This window comes from Adiantum capillus-veneris, chromosome 20, assembly GCF_014529385.1.
Source record: "Adiantum capillus-veneris isolate H3 chromosome 20, ASM1452938v2, whole genome shotgun sequence".
Taxonomy (NCBI): domain Eukaryota; kingdom Viridiplantae; phylum Streptophyta; class Polypodiopsida; order Polypodiales; family Pteridaceae; genus Adiantum; species Adiantum capillus-veneris.
In genome coordinates, this window is record NC_140950.1 from 37,382,456 (window position 1) to 37,400,111 (window position 17,656).

The 17,656-nt window shown below is 46.0% G+C and overlaps 1 protein-coding gene across 1 annotated transcript in view; it reads left to right on the forward strand.

The window, feature by feature from the left end:
- Positions 1–602: 602 nt before the first annotated feature.
- Positions 603–17,656, forward strand: part of LOC147432375 (DNA-binding protein) — a 37,072-nt gene continuing 20,018 nt past the window's right edge. Inside the window, exon 1 of the mRNA XM_086492355.1 lies at positions 603–885. Coding sequence (XP_086348481.1) covers positions 769–885 — 117 coding nt within the window. The 5' untranslated portion in view covers positions 603–768. The remainder of the gene's footprint in view (positions 886–17,656) is intronic.

Below are 17,656 nucleotides of genomic sequence, written 5' to 3' on the forward strand. Positions count from 1 at the left end.
ATCTAGTGGGGATTCGGGAAGCATGAGTAGCTATATAGATCGAGAGGCGAAGAGTGTTTGCCGCATTGGCTTTTGTCCGTGAAGCTCACTTTTACATTTCCTCAGTTTTGAAAACGATGGATTTTGCCTTTGAGTCTACTCATACTTACAAGATATTCATCAATCACGTGGAATGGCATGTAGTCATAGAGAGAGAGAGAGAGAGAGTATATCAAAATATTTTCCTTAGTTCATCTTCAAAATGGAGCCTCCCTACCTTAGTCCCTTTGCCAGTTAGAGGGCCATGATCCTTTCTCACACACCAGCTCAAGAGTTACCAATGAATTAGTAGGTTGAATCTAGTGGGGATTCAGGAAGCTTGAGTAGCTATATAGGCTCGAGAGGCGAAGAGTGTTTGTCGCATTGGCTTTTGTCGCGTTTACATTTCCTCAGTTTTGAAAACGATGGATTTTGCCTTTGAGTCTACTCATACTTACACGATATTCACCAATCACGTGGAATGGCATGTATAGAGATAGATATATATATATATATATAGATAGAGAGAGAGAGAGAGAGAGAGAGAGAGAGAGATAAGATTCTCCTTAGTTCATCTTCAAAATGGAGGAGCTACCTTAGTCCCCTTTGCCGGAGAGAATGCCATGATCCTTTCTCACACACCATCTTAAGAGCAGGTTGAATCTAGTGGAAGCATGAGTAGCTATATAGGCTTTTTGTCCGCGAAGCTCGCTTTTACATTTCCTCAGTTTTGAAAACTGACCACTCGCTATGGCGTCCGTAAAGGAGAAGCGAAGCTCGCAGAAGGAGAAGCGAGGTTCTACCTCTCCGCCCATGACCTTAGAGCGTTTTGTCAGCACCATGCTGCCTCTCATTGATCTCGAAAAGGTACTCTCGATTATCTACGTATATTTGTTTTGTTCGGCTGTGAATGATGGATCATGGTGCTATCAGTGGACTTTTGAGCACGTGGCTCATCGCAGGCAGATAGCTTAATGTAAATTCAATGGTTGCCAAGCCATCACTCTCCTCGCGAATAAATAAAGAAACCATGTAGGGCCGGTATAAGACGGGCATGGCAATGTGGTGTTATGGGCATACTCCCACTCCAACCTTGCCCCCCCTTCTCTCTTTTCATCTTAACCTGTGCCATGGACAATGGAGAACAGCTTCTGTCGTCGCTTCATGCAAGCACTCTATGCCTAGTCTCCACCTCGGGCCTCAAGGGCTGGATGTTGTTAGTAGTGGCAGCAGAGGATGCACTTGGGGGGCATAAAACAACGGTCACTGGTGCACAGAGAATTGTCGTCAGCTGGAAAATTTCGCCTCAAACAACAGATAAACTAGCTTTAGAACATGTCAGACCCTCACACAAACAACTGCCAACCTCATCTCTTCTACCCTTAACGCTCCAAAAGGGGTCGCCCAATTAGTAGTAAGTACCAAGTTGTCTCCCAAAAGTGGTGAACCTTTCACACTACCGGTTGCATGACTAACGAGGGGACATGGAATAAACGACATGGCGTGAAAAGACTTTTAACTTGCCTGAGGGGAAAACTTGCTTCCTGCCCCCGTTGGCTTGCGACAGTTGGAGGCTCTTTTCCCCTTGTTGGCTTGCCGGCTTGTGCCTGAAAAAGTAAAAAGTAAAAAGAAGGTAGACGAGGTTGCCTACAAGTTACAATTACCCGCTAACTCGCCCATCCATCTAGGGTTGTTCAAGAAAATGTCTTTGCATCGCGAATACGGTTAGAAAACCTTTTCTTGTCAAGGGAAAAGGTAGATTTGACCTCCAAGGAAGAGTGCAATTGAAACCTGATGGTCATCTAACAAAATGGTAAAATAATGGAACACCACAACTGGATGGTAGACAACAAACTAAACTCCAAGAGATATTGGTCCCTCAATAGGTATCCCTTGCGGTACTTCTTATATTTATAAATTGTCGTGGTTACAATTGATTTATGTGAGCACATATAACATAATTTGAGTCTCATGCACCCTTGGACCCACTTATATAGGCACTTGGCCCCAAAAGCACATAAAATATGTGCTTTTTACAACGTCATGTGGGGTATGTGAAATCAAAAGCATACATAAAAATAGCCTCGTTAGCACTTTGTTGCATAGTCGGTGTCACAAACTGTTGACGTGTCAAGCCATTGAAGACCTAAGCCAACTTGCCGATCGCAATCGAGGGGCCTAACCCTAAGAAACAGAAGAAGTTGAAGTTCCCACCAACTTATGGGACCCCATTCGAAAGACATTAAAATAAAGAAAGCCCACACACGCGTGCGCGTGGAGAAGATGACGTGGGAGCTGTACGGATTCTCGGAATTCACACTGATAGCTTGTACGGATTTCCAGATTTTACGTTGACATGCTGACGTGGCAAAGTTGTACGGGTTTCCTTGTTTTACGCTGACTGCTTGTTGGAATTAGGGTTGCAGGAAAACACACAGCTTGGAGAAGGCGAAGGAAGCTCAAGGCACACAACAGAGAGTGTATTACTTAGTGTGCAATGGAAAGATAGATAGCCCTAGAATAATGAGCGTATATACAATGCACGGGGAAAACACCTCTTAGTGAGGGAAAAAATGCCTCGACAGTCTTAAGTGTGTTTTCACACATCACTACCACCTGTATATGGTAACAATTCTCCCCTAGGAGTGATGCGGTGAACGAGAGCTGGCACATAGAGTAAAGGGAAGCGCCATGCCTTGAGGACATGATCAGTCCACAAAGGGGAGTAAGCCCAAAGCTTTGGGGAAAGCTTCGAACTTCTCATGAGACAATGCCTTTGTGAAAAGGTTTGCAAGGTTGTCTTGTGTTGGCACATAAACCAAGCTAATCTCTCGTGTTGAGAGCCTGTAAAAAACTTGGGACACCCCAAGTCAAGATTCTACCGCGACACAGCAGAGATTCACTTCAAATTCACAATTAGGTCGACACGGGCCGGCGTAGATCCGTGTCAAGAGGTATTGGCCCCAAAGACTTTTGCGTCCCTTTCGGTATTTCTTTTTGTATTAATCTGTGTTCAAAGTTCAAGAGAGCGGGTAGGTGCTCACTCTCAGACTTTGCATCTAGATGCTTTGAGAAGTGGAGCCTTGCCCACTTATTTAAAGGTACAAGGGATGCCCAAAAGCAGAGCCCCAAAAGCACTTAAATTCAAAATCTTTTAGTCTTAAAAGCAATAGGCCCAAAAGCTGCTAAAATCAGCCAGTGCTATTTCCAGAAATTCGTACAGTCCGCTTTTTGTGCCGCAAATTGCGGAAATTCCGTACGGCAACCCAATAGCGTAAAATGCGGATGTTCGTAAAACTTGCGACGATAGCTTGTCGGTGCGTTTTACGGAAACTGCTACCACATTAGCAGTGTGCTTGTCCGGGGCCTGTTGCCACATCACCAGTTTGTGACGGACCCCCCTCTTGAAAGAATTGTAATCATTCTCGATTATGCCTGCAAAAACAGACAGAGGCCATAAACTGTCTTAGTAGACAGTGACTGTTAGTACCGACGCACTAGGCACAACACATCTAGCACATGTAACAATCGACAGTCACATTACTGAACATCATAGGACAACAGTTGACATCACAGGACATCACATGACAAATCACATTCAAATTCATTCCAAATCTCAGACCATGATTAATCGGCAACGTATTTAGCAATCGCATCTAGATCCAGTCGGGACCTCACAGATGTTCGATTAACTAATCCATATTGCAATCATGTCTACAGAGATTTATGAGACCAAAATGTTGCATTCATTTTGTCTTTCAGTTCCTGCACTCAAACAAGTCAAGTACAAATCAATCAATATCATTTTCGGGAATTCCAGTTTATAAAGTCATACAGCAAAATACTGTCAGCCCAACAGTATCCTTGAAACCCAAAGGGACATTAGTGACTCTATATCAAACATCGAGGTAATCTGTTGACAAAGGAGTGGAGTGACTCTACGCTTGTGCATGCCCACTGCACTAGATTCACCCATGCTGAAATCGGGGTTCTATCGGAGTAGACTATGCTAAACCGAATGCTTCAAGGTAAGTTCCACAATCTGAGGAGTATCTGCTAGGTCCTCCTGCTCCATCCATTTCGCATCCAATGCAGGATAGTTCTTGAATTTAACCAAGAACCGCCTAATCACTTTACCTTTAATCTTTCTATCTTTATGTGCCAGAATCTGTTCTGGAAGGAGTATCTCCTCTCTTTCCTCCACTTCGGGTTGCTCATTTGGCTCCCCATCATCGGCACATCGCCTTTAAAAGGCTTCAAGAGACTCACATGAAAAGCATTGTGAATTCTCCAAGTATCGGGCAGCTTTCAGTCCAAAGGAGACATCATTTATCTTTTCGTTTTTCTGGAACGGTCCATAGTATCTCATGCTAAGCTTTGGCCGCTCCTTTTCTTTTTCTTCCTCAGGCGTGCCTTCTCGAATCATAAGAGCACCCAATCGTCTTCCTTTAATTTCAAATCGCGACGGTGTCGATCTGCTGCCTTCTTGCGTCTTTCGTGAGATTTTGCTAAAGCCTCCCAGACCTTGGCAATAGCAGTGTCCAAGTCCCTCATGTACTAGTCGGCTTAAAAAATCTTATCTTTCGTGCTTAGGAAGGGTGAAACCTTCGTAGCACCTTCAATAATCTCAAATGGCGCCTTCCCGTCGAAGAGTGGATCGTGTTATTGTAGGCAAATTCCACCAAGGGCAAAAACTTTTCCCGTTGAGTCTTTTGATCAGAAATGTAAGACTTCAATAAATCCAGTACGATTGAATTTGCAATCTCGGGCAGGGCTCCCACTTCTCAGAGCATCTGGAGACAGAGTCTGAGAGTGAGACCCTCCCGCTCCCTTGTACTTTGAGTTGCAGATTAATACAAAAAGAAATACAGAAAGGGGCGCCAATCTTTGGGGCCATTATCTCTTGCCACGGAACTCCGTCAGGCCGGTGTCGAATCAAATTGTGAACTGTTTTGAAGTGAATTCGTGTCGTGTCGTGGTAGATTCTTAACTTGGAGTGTCCAAGTCTGTTACAGTGGTATCAGAGCACGGACGATTTCTCTTCTACAGGGAAATCCGATCCTCGTTACGCGACACTTATGGATTCAAGCAAAGGACAATTGACTTCCTTTGCATCCGGAGATGCGGGAAGAGATCACGAAGAAGATTCACTCGAGGAGTATGGCCCGCCTCGGCCTACTCAGGCGGAGCTTGAAGAGATGGAGCATCTACGATTGATCGACGATGCAACCAAGATGATGCTAAATTTTGCGAAGGACCCAGAATTTGCAAAATTTATGACCCAGACCTCCTTCGACAAGGTGTGTAGACATGTAGTAGTGTTAGTGTGTATACGCGCTTCACCAAGGGCACTTTTCCCCCACTGGGTTTTTCCCCCCTGGACATCCGGTGTGAAAGGACACCTTATCTCTTAGGGTTTCATATAAGCTTTGTAGCTCTGAGTTTGTATACTCTATTATTCTAATACAGAGAGAGAGACTACAGAGATCTCGTACGCAAGCTCTGTGTCTTCTCCTTCTCCATCTTCTTCCTACTCTGAGTTGTTGTCTTCCTTCTGTTTCCTGTTTCATCATCTTCAACAATTGGTATCAAAGCAAGGTGATTTCCAGAGCCTCTACTTGCGTTTTCGCGTCCGCGCGTGCAATCGCAGTTTTCAGGCAGTTTTCGGAAAATTTGCTCGTGGGAGCATCCTCGACGTTCCGGGAGTATTCTGCGTAGGTGACCTGGGGTTTTACCCCCCTTTCGAAACCGTTCAAGCCCTCAGAATTTTGTTCTGAGCAGCGTAGCAGAAGTTACTTTTCGGAGGCGTTTAGATCAAGAGGGTGTGCTTTTTGTCAGATTTTCTTCAGGTAAACAGTTCTTTTGGGAAGCAGCTTGTCTTAGCTTTGTGCTAAGATTTTGTGTAGAGTTTTGCTTGGATTGGAGAGGAGATTTGTGAATCTCTTGGAGGTTCTTTTGCTCTCTTGTGTGCATCCACAGTATGGCTCAATCTACGGAGAAAGAGATTTTTGGTGCGTTTACATCCGAAGACAAATTGGATGGTACCAACTATTCTCTTTGGTCTTTTATGGCCAAAAATGTTTTGGTTGGTAAAGGATTGTGGGATTATGTATCTGGAGATGAAGTTCGTCCAGGTAGCATTGCACCTACCACGCCTGGTCGTGGTGCAGCTGTTGGTGCAGGACCCTTACAAGTCCCTCTAGAGCAAAAGAGATGGGATACTAAAGATGCACAGGCTATGGCTGTGATTGCCTTAACCATAAAGAGGACAATCACACCACATATCAGATCTTGCAGAACTTCTGAGGATGCTTGGAACACTCTGCAAGCTATGTTTGGAGGAAGAAATGCTGCCAAAATAGAGTTTTTGAAGAAACAACTTGACAAAATACAGATGGATGAAGGTGACGATATTGTCGAGCATCTTACAAAAATCAGGGATCTTAAAGAGCAATTGCTTAGCATTGATGAAGTGATTCCAGAGAAGGACTTGGTTTCCAAAACACTCAATTCACTACCACCATCTTATCTGACTTTTCAGACTTCTTTGACTCTGTCTTTGCGAGCTAATCTTGAGCCTCTTCATTTTGAAGAGTTAGTGGCTTTGCTATTGCAGGAGGATCAATCACGTAAGAACAAGTCTTTACAGGTGGATGGTATGGATCATGCTCTTGTTGTACAGAACAAAAACAAGGGTAAAGAGAGTGCTCATTACTCCAAGTTTAGTGTAGGACAATCTTCAGAGAAGTCTAAAGGTGATTCCGACAAGTCCAAGAAGAAAGGTAAATGTCACTACTGCAAGAAACCTGGTCACTATATTAGTGAGTGTAAAAAGCAAATTGCTAAAGAAAAGAAGAAAGAGTCAAGTTTGGTTGTTTCAGCTTCTGGTGATTCTTCTACAGCTAAAGAAGAGTCTGCAAACTTTGTGTAGGATTCTTATGCTTTCGTAGTATGTTCAGATTTTTCTGCTTACAGTGTTGACGAGACACAAATGATTTGGTACTTTGATAGTGGTGCATCCAGGCATATTACTTCAAGGAAGGATTTGTTTTGTTCATTGGATGCAGCTTCAACAGGAAAGAAGGTGACATGTGCAAATAATGCTTCTTATCCAATCAAAGGCGTTGGTAAGATTTTGATTACCATTTCAGATGGTTCAGATTTATGCTTGCCAGATGTCTTATATGTTCCAGGGATCAAGAAGAATTTGTTGTCTGTATTCTCTCTTGCAAAAAATGGTCTTCGGGTCATTTTTGAGGATGACAGATGTGTTGTACGAGATCGAGAGAATGGTTATTCTCTTATCACTACAGGTACACTGGAAAATGGACTATTTGTGCTAGATCGTTATGAAAAGCAGATTTAGGTATGTATTGCAGAAACAAAGACTCAAGCAATGCAGGATACTGAGTTGTGGCATGCTAGATTTGGGCATGTTGGTTATGGCACTTTGATGACTTTACAACGTCATAATATGGTGCATGATTTGTCTTTATTGGAGATGCCACCAAGACATGTATGTGAAGGTTGCGTTCTTGGAAAGATGCACAGATTTGCATTTTCGCAGGATGGTTCAGTTAGAGCAACACGAAAGTTGCAGCTTGTACACAGTGATGTATGTGGTCCTATGAGGACGCCATCTTTGGGAAACAACCTTTATTTTGTGACCTTCATTGATGACTTTTTCAGGTTTTGTTGGGTGTATCCACTCAAAGCAAAGTCAGATGTGTTTGCAGTTTTTCAACATTATGTCGCCATGGTTGAAAATGAAACAGATTGCAAAGTACAGACTCTTCGTACCGATCGAGGAGGTGAATACATGTCAGGTGCATTTAAGGATTTTTTGGGAAAGAAAGGCATTAAACACCAATGCACTATGCCATACACACCACAACAGAATGGCGTTGCAGAAACGAAGAACAAGTCTTTAATGGAGACGGCTAGATGTATGCTCAAGGCTAAGAGTTTGCCTCATAAGCTATGGATGGAGGCAGTTGCTTGTGCAGCACATGTTTTGAACAGGTGTCCTACTCGTGCCTTGAAGACCATTACTCCATATGAAGCTTGGTATGACAGAAAACCTTCAGTCAGTTATCTTCGTGTTTTTGGTTGTCTTGCTTATGCTCACATCCCTCAGCAGTTACGTGGGAAGCTTGATGATAAGGCAATCAAATGTATATTTGTGGGGTGCAGTAGTGGAAGTAAAGGTTATAGACTTTACAATCCTGCTACAAACAAGATTTTTGAAAGTCGTGATGTAATTTTTGTAGAAACTATTGCTCAACCTATGGTTGCTTTTGATGTACCTCATATGCAGACACATGATGTATTTGAAGGTTTGCTTCCTTCTTTTGTGGAGAATCAAGAATCACAACAGGTTGATAATCTTGATCAATCTTTTGATCAGCATGTGACACCTCATGATGTAGAGGAAATTGTGCGTGAAGAGCAAGAAGTTCTCAGGGAAGAAAGAACCTTGCTTAAATGGGTTCAGAAAACTTTGCAGGATAGCAAGTTGGATGCACCGTTGCCACGAAAAACACGTGCTGGTACTACTTTTGACAGAGAGCAAGTAGATTTGGCTTGCTTTAGCACTCTTTGTGATGCAGATGAGCATGATTCATTTGAACAAGCGTTAGAGTGTGTTCAGTGGAAAGATGCTATGCAGCAAGAAATTGATTCTATTCATAAGAATCATACATGGGATCTAGTGGACTTGCCTATAGGTAAAAAGCCTATTGGTACAAAGTGGGTTTTTAAGGTAAAAAGGAAACAAGATGGTACTGTTGACAGGTACAAAGCAAGGCTTGTGGCAAAAGGCTATGCGCAACAGAAAGGCATAGATTATGATGAAACCTTTGCTCCTACTTCTCGTGCGTCCACAGTTAGATCACTAGTTGCAATTGCTGCTCATCATGGTTGGAAAGTGCATCAGTTGGATATCAAAACTGCTTTTTTGAATGGTGATTTGTAGGAAGAAGTTTATGTAAGTCAACCAAGTGGTTTTATTGTAAAAGGTCAAGAGCAAAAGGTATGTAGATTGCGTAAAGCTTTGTATGGTCTCAAACAGGCTCCAAGAGCATGGTATGAGAAGATACATACTTATTTGATTGGCCAGGGATTTCAGAATAGTCCAACAGAAAGTACTTTGTATGTCAAAAAGAGAGATGGAGTTCTCATTATGCTAACACTTTATGTGGATGATATGCTTCTTACAGGCAATAATGCAAATGAAATTGAAGCGTTTAAAGATGCTTTGAGAAAAACCTTTGAGATGTCTGATCTTGGTTTGCTACATTATTACTTGGGTATTCAGTTTGTGCAATCAGAGGATGGCATATACATGTTGCAGGCAAAATATTTGCATAAAATTTTGGACAAGTTTGGTATGCAAAATTGTAAGCCAATCTCTACACCCGTAGAAACTAGATCAAAGTTGAGCATGCACGATGTTGAAGAACCTTTTGATGTACATACTTATGCAGCAGCGGTTGGTTGCTTGATATATTTGGCAGGCAACACTCATCCAAACATTCAATTTGGGGTTTCACAAGCAAGCAGATTTATGCACAGCCCAGGTATGCATCATTGGCAGGCTGTGAAGCGCATACGTTGTTACCTTTCAGGTACCCCTAATCTTGCCATGTTCTTTCCAAGGGGGGATATGTATGGAAAGCAAAGTTCTATGTAGCTTCTTGGTTACAGCGATTCAGATTGGGCTGGTGATTTTGACACACGACATTCCACAAGTGGCAATTGTTTTTTCTTGGGAAATGCATGTATATCTTGGCTAAGCAAGAAGCAACCCACAGTGGCTACATCAACTTGTGAAGCTGAGTACAGGGCAGCTTTCACGGCAACAGTTGATTGTGTATGGATACGCAGGTTATTGGCAGATCTTTGTGAGTGTCAACAGGCACCCGCTACCATTTTCACTGACAGTCAGAGTGCTATGGCAGTTGCAAGGAATCCAGTATTTCATGCAAGAACAAAGCACATAGAGGTTCACTACCACTATGTCAGGGAAAGGTTACATGTAGGGGAGATCACACTAACTTACTGTCCTACACAGGATCACGAGAAAAGTTTGAAGCTTTCCGAAAAGCTTTGGGCTTACTCTCATACACATGATGATCTACTACTTTGTACGGATTCATACTATCACTACAGGGGGATTTCTAGACATGTAGTAGTGTTAGTGTGTATACGCGCTTCACCAGGGGCACTTTTCTCCCACTGGGTTTTTCCCCCTGGACATCCGGTGTGAAAGGACACCTTATCTCTTAGGGTTTCATATAAGCTTTGTAGCTCTGAGTTTGTATACTCTATTATTCTAATACAGAGAGAGAGACTACAGAGATCTCGTACGCAAGCTCTGTGTCTTCTCCTTCTCCATCTTCTTCCTACTCTGAGTTGTTGTCTTCCTTCTGTTTCCTGTTTCATCATCTTCAACAAGGTGCACTCACAGTGGCGGCAAACCACAGAACCACCCCTCAAACCGGCGCTACTCCAAGGATGTTTACAGAGCAAGAATTAGAAGGGGTGGTTGATGCACGGATATCTCAGCTTTTGACGTGCAGAACAAAGCCGAAAAGCATGACAAAAAGCAGAAGAAAGGAACTGAATTCCCGGGTTATTTGGGTCGTCCGTCTACATTTTCCTCGACAAGAAAGCAGAAAAAGCACGTCAGATTTGAAGGAGTATCCAGTTCTTCTTCTTCTTCTTCTTCTTCTTCTTCTTACAGTTCTTCTAGCTCTTTTGACTCGAGCGAAGAAGACATAAAAGGGAAAAAGCGAAGCAAAAAGCAAAGCTTCGGAAAGGGCAAGAAAAAGGCAAAGAAGGGTAGATATCGCCCAGTTTCTTACAGTTCTACAGAGGACTCGTCTTCAGACAGTTCGGACTCCAACGATCACAGATTCTATGCAAAGAAGAAGAATTTCTATGAAGCCAACCAATATGACTTTTTGGAGGATAAAAGCAAGAAAGTCCGAGAGTTTAAAGAAGGTGGACAATCAATTAAATTTGACAAGTTTTCTGGATATCGAGATGCCTTCATACAGCAGTTTGACATAGCTTTCTCTGGAGGGCGTTACTCAAAGCACTCCAAGATTCGGAGGGCTACCTCTTACTTCAAGGGAAATGCTTGATTTTGGTGGTCCACGCTTCTATTGAACAAGACAGCGCCAGTTAAATGGATGAAATCTAAAAGGCTTTTTATTTCTTCTTGGTTGACTCGGGAGTATGAACGCGACATACGAACTGCTTGGAACCATCTTCGGATGACCAAGAAGGATACATTGGACGCATATTGCGAGAGATTCTGGAGCTCTTTTCTACCAGGCTCTTCATTTAAGAAAATCTCGTTCGGCAGGGCTCAATGGATTACTATGCAGGTTCAGGGTGGCCTTGTGGGTTTCCTGAACATCTATGCGCCCAATGTGGTGAGTGCTCGTGCAGAGTTTTGGTCACAGATTGTTGAGTCTCTGCCGCAGGCAGATCATTGGTGCATAGGAGGGGACTTCAACATGTTGGAGGACCCTTCTGACAGGATTGGTGGCAGCCATGCTACTGTGCATGGAGTCGAGTTGGCAGCTTGGGAGAGGTTTTGTACGACTCTGAGGGTCTCGGATACATGGTAGCACTCTGGTTTTGTGAAGCCCCCAGACAGTCTTACCTTCTCTCGATCGGACCGCAGACTGGGAGGAGTGAATCTATCGCGGATAGATCGCTTCTACACTAGTGACCACTTCAGTGACTTGGGAGGATTAGTGGGCATCCTGGCAGGGACCTTCTCGGACCATGCACCAGTGATCCTCACAGTGGCAGACAGGTAGAGGAGTGGGAGCACGATGCTCCGCATCCCATAGAGGGTCTTGTTGGACTCAGCACTCAGAGAGAGGGTAGAGGCTCTCTGGACAGAGGGCATGGACAGACAGGATTCTCTTGCTGACAGAGTGGCCTCAAGCCTAGCTCAGATCAGCCATTTTTTTCTTCAGGAGTCTCTGGCTCGCTGGGCTGCAGCGAGAGAGGCAGAGCAGCGTCTCAGACGGGGCATTGCTTCCTTACAGAGGATGCAGGAGCAGCGTCCAGACAGTCCTTGGTTGGAGGATTACAGCAGGCTCGACAGGAGCTTGCTAGCGCAGAGGATAGGCGACATGAGTTTGCTTTCCATCGACAGGCATCTCAGTGGACTCAGGTGGGTGACAGAGTGATTGGTGCTTTCTTTGAGAGAGTGGGACCTCGGCACTCGCATGCCAAGGTCAGTCAGTTGAGGAGGCCCGACGGGTCAGTTGCTTGTGAGCCCGAGGACATGCGTGCAGTTGCTACTGACTTCTACCGTGAGTTACTGTCTGCAGAGCTCCAATCAGAGCGGCAGGATGCATGCAGGGAGCAGGTTTGGGCATAGATGCCTTGTCTTGTGACTGAGGAGATGCGTCAGAGGCTAGAGATGCCACTTCAGCTTGAGGAGCTGCACACGGCTCTAAGGGCCCTCCCCCGTGGTAGCTATCTAGGTGAGGATGGGTTGACTCCTAGCTTTTTCTTGGAGTACTGGGACTTGCTTGGCCCAGATCTCTGTAGTGCTTTTCAGTACATTTTGCACATAGGAGTGTTGCCTGACAGCATGAGTGAGGGCTTGATTTACCTCATTCCCAAGGAGGGTGGCTCCTTGGACGAGATTCGATAGTGGCGCCCCATCACCATCCTCAACTCAGCCTACAAAATTCTTGCCAAGGCTCTGAGTTTGAGGATTCAGCCACTTTTAGAGAGCCTTATACATGGGACTTAGACAAGTTTTGTCAAGGAACACAGTATCCTTGACAACATCTTTACTTTTTGGGAGGCTTCTGTCCTGGCATGGCTCCGTGGTGAGGACCTCGTGATTCTTCTTCTCGATTTTGAGAAGGCATACGACAGAGTTGACTGGGACTTTCTAGAGGGCACACTACGCAGGATGGGCTTCTCAGATGCTTGGATCAGAGGGGCGTCAGCCTTGTACAGACAGGCTCACAGTCAGGTACTTTTGGCAGGAGATAGAGGTGATCGCTTCATGCTTACACGCTCGGTCAGACAGGGCTATCCTCTTGCCCCCTTTCTCTTTCTGTTCTATGCGGAGGCGATGAGCAGATTTTTAGTGTCACAGCAGGTTGGTCTACGGGGCTTAGCACTCCCTATTCGGGGAGATGAGCTACTGGACGCTGAGTTTGCCGATGACTTAGCTTGTACTTAGATGGCCAGGAGGCCAATCTTCACAGATGTCAGCAGGCTTTGGAGACCTATTGCTGTGCATCGGGCGCACTGATCAACTGGAGAAAGACTGTGGCTTTCTCGGTTGGTAGTGCTCCTGTGCCATATTGGATGCCAGGAGAGGGTTTCAGGTGGATTCCCCCAGGGACTGCAGTTCGGTACTTGGGTTGTCAGGTTGGTTTGGACCTGTCTCCAGAGTAGCAGATTGCTCCCCTTCTCTTGTCTATCGGGAGAAAGTTGTTACATTGGAGCCAACACGACTTTCTTTGGCTAGCAGAGTAGTAGTTGCCAACCAGGTGTTGTTGGCGACTATGTGGTACATCACTTCCTGGTGGATCTTCTCGAGTTCTTGTATCAGCCAGGTTTTTGCAATTTCCCTCAAGCTCAAGCTACTCAATGCTTTCCTCTCTACTCAATGCTCAATGCTCAAGCCTCATAGCCTCATTGAGTCATTGCTCAAGCCTCAAGGCTCAAGCTTGAAGCATGACCATTGACTACTCTACACTCTAGTCTCCACTCTCAAGTCTCTCCCTCTTCTACCCACTTTGAAGTTTGAACTTTGAAGCTCTCCTCTCCCTCTTCTACCCACTTTGAAGCTCTCCTCTACTCTCTCTCCACACAGCTCTCCTCTAACTCCTCTAACTTCTAAGCTCTACTCTCTCGAGTCTCTCCACCATCATGTCATCTCAAGCCAACTCCACTTCTCAAGCCGGTTCTTCTCGAAGGAGGCCCGCCGTGCAAACGTGGTCGTGGTGGGATGAAGTCGACTTTAGTTCGCGTGGCAAAGGTGGCGGTGCAAGACCATGGACGTGCAAGCTATGCCCATACAAGAGAACGGGTGGTTCAAACAAAGTGCGAGCCCATCTTCTTCATGAACCCGGTCACGAGGTGAAGTTTTGCCCTCATGTAGCTCCCGAGAAGAGGTTGGATCTTCTTGAGAAGCTCACGGTGTATGAGGTTGCGGAAGCGACCAAGAGGGGCCGTTTTGTTGCCGTTGATCCCTCCACCACGGCGACACCGCGAGAGCAAAGGGAAGCCAACCTTGACAACATCTCTCGAAGCTTCAAGAGCCATGCATCTACACCGTCCTCTTCCGTTCCGCATCGCCAAACCACTCTCAACGAAAATTGGAATCCTAAATTGAAGGAAGAGGTGGATAGGTCGGTTGCCCGATTCTTCTTCCACGACCACATTGCCTTCCATGCTTCGCGGTGAGTTTCCCTTGGCATATGCACATTGCAATCTTCCATTTTGTATTCATAATGGGTTATAACTTCTCGACTCTCGACTCTCCATACTAACACAACATGCTCTATTTTGTGTGGATAGGTCTCCATACTTTTGAACCATGGTTACGAAAATAGGGGAATATGGCTCCTCTTATGTGCCACCTTCATCAGAGAGGCTTCGCACCACCCTCTTTGACAAAGAGAAGCTTGCCGTGGAGCAAGCAGCCCAAGCAACAAAGGATTTGTGGGAGACCAATGGCGTCTCTCTCCTTGTAGATGGATGGAGCGACACCCGCAAGCGGTCCATCCACAGGGTGGTGGCCTACTCTCGAGGGGAGATGTACTTTGTGGAGTCACATGATGCATCCGATGGTGGCAAGGCCGCCGAGATGCTTGCTGCGAGTGGACAAGCACCATAGAGATCACCGGCCCGGAGAATGTCCTTTATATGGTTGCAGATGGAGAGGCGTCAAATAGGGCAGCCGGAGCTATCATTGAGGACATGTATCCCAGCATCCATGTCACATTTTGCATGGCGCATTGCCTCAATAACCTCCTCAAGGACATAGGGAACTTGTCATGGATTTCACCCACCATTGGTGATGCCTCTCGAATTGTCTCCTTTGTGCTCAACCATCAAAAAGTGCGCCATGAATTCTCAAAGAGGAGCCACTTGTCCTTGCTCAAATATTCAGAGACAAGATTTGCATTCAATTGGCTTATTCTAGGCCGCTTGTCTACATGTGGCGGAGCAGAAGCTTGTGCCTGACCCTGTTCAGTATGCGGAGATTCATGGCTTGTGTGAGTCGAGGTGGAATGGATACTACTCTCCACTTCATGCGGCAGCTTATGTGCTTGACCCTGAGTTCCAAGGAAGGCGTCAAGAGACCGACAAGGAGGTGAGCAAAGGATGGCGGCTTGCATTGGAGCGCCTTGAGCCTAGCAGTGACATTAGGCGCAAGATTAGAGACGAGCTACTCAACTACAAGCAAAAGAAGGGCTCCTATGGATGTGTAGATGCACAGCTTGATCGCAACAAGATTGGCTCGGTTTTGTGGTGGGAGGACTATGGAGGAGATGGCCCACATTTGTAGCGCTTGGCTGTTCATGTCCTTAGCCAAGCATGTACCACTAGTTGCTTGGAGCAACTATGGAGTGTGTACAGCCACATTGCCTCTAAGAAGAGGAATCGCCTTGGGGTTCAGAGGGCCAATGATTTGGTGTTTGTGAGCGCTAACTTGCGCATGCTTGCCAAGAGCGTCACACACAAGGCAGATCCTTTCACTGAGTGGGAGATGGCACAAGAGAATCCATCTATGGCCGATACTCTTTTGGAGGAGCTAGAGGAGGATTGCCTCAATGCGAGCCTCTCGAGCCCTCATACGTCGCTGACGACCTCGACTACGACGACAATGTGGAGATTCAGCAGGCGAGCACTTCTTGAGTTTGATGATCATTGATCACTCGACTCTCGAGTCTACGACTCTACCTACTACATAGCCCTTTGTACTTTTTGTTATCCTTGAGGCCTCAGGCTTGTCCTAAGTACTTTAGGCTTTTTGACTCTTGAGCCCTTGTGGCATGCACTTCTCATTTTGTATCCATCGATCATCGATGTTTTATTAGCACATTTCAACCTATATGACTCGTGTTCTTTGGTCTATTTAGTGTAAATTTATGGTCAAAGTGATGCTCTATGTGTGTGGCATGTGTGTAGGTCAAAAAATGCCAAAAAAACTCTTTTTTTTTTGCCGTTCCGACCCCCGTCCCCGTTTCCCGCCTTTTGCCGTCCCGACCCCGACCCGCCGTCCCAAGTAACTATGCCTGACTGAGATGAGAACCTCCGAGCCTTTTTATAGCCTCCCAAGGGCCAAGGCCTCCCAAAATGTGGCAGTTGGGGCTGCACAGATCCGTTAAAAACGGTAAAAAACGGTCACATTTTTCGGCCTCTGACTGCAGCCGTTCTCGGCTGACCCCGTCCGACCCTTGCCGTTCTGGTCGTCCCCGGGTCCCCCTTGCGACCCACCCGTCCGGCCTGAATTCTGTCCGTCCCACAACGTCCCCTTCCGTTCCCGGCCCGGTTACGGCCGTCCCCCGGCCCTAGGGCCCGTCCCCCCCGTCCCCTGTAACTATGCAGTCAGGGCCTGCTCAGAGACTGTCCCAGCCCTGTTCTTCGAGCTGCAAGGTGAGAGACGACTACAGCGAGTTGCAGTAGAGGCCCCACATGTAGCAAAGTGTTGTTTTCAGAGGATCCGAGTAGTGGGCATCTGTGGGAGGACTTGCGTCATAGACCCTGACCCAGCAGCTCTTGAGACTGGACACTGGAGGTTATGGGCTTGGGAGTGTTGTCCACTGGCACGAGTACAGTGGGATCCTGGTGAGTGGCTATGGAGGGACCCCTTCTCTTCTGTAGACCACCCAAGAGTCCCATTCTTTCAGTACATTGTTTGACTGGGACTGTGAGGATTCTAGGTACTAATCCTCTATTAAGTACTTAAACTCATGATAAGACTTAAGAAACTGAACTGAACTCAAAGAAAGACTTAAGAAGACTGTGTGTTTGATTGATTGAATGTGTGATACAAGGGCTCCTTATATAGGAGACGAATAGACACAAATGAAAAGACACGTCTCTTGGTGAAGAGACATGACTTTAGACGTAAAGACACATCCTTTCGGCGAAGAGCTGCAACCATTGGGCGAAGAGTCGCACCCGTAGAGCGAAGGGGTGTGATCAGTTGTCGAAGGAGTGTGGCTTTTGGCGAAGAGGCATGTCCTTTGAGCGAAGAGTCGCAACCATCCAAGCGTAGGGGTCCTCCTTGGCATGGCACTTCGCGTATCTGCATCAACGAGTAAGTATTGTAATGTAGTTAAGTCACGAACGTGACAGGGACGTCATATATTAGCAGCACAGAGAGAGGCCCGCCCCGCTGCAACACGTCATTGGCAGGAGGTGGGTCTCACAGGCGAGTTCTTGGCAGCCGTTTGGGAGAGGTTGTGGGACTCCAGACAGCCGAGGCGAGTCACTCTTTTTCAGTGGCTGGTCGCACATAGAGCTACAGCAGTAGCGAGCTGGCTAGTGCATAGTGGTCTCTCGGCCGCATGTGCAGCTTGTGACTATTTGGTGGAGAGTCAGCGTCATTGTCTTTGGGACTGTCCCTCAG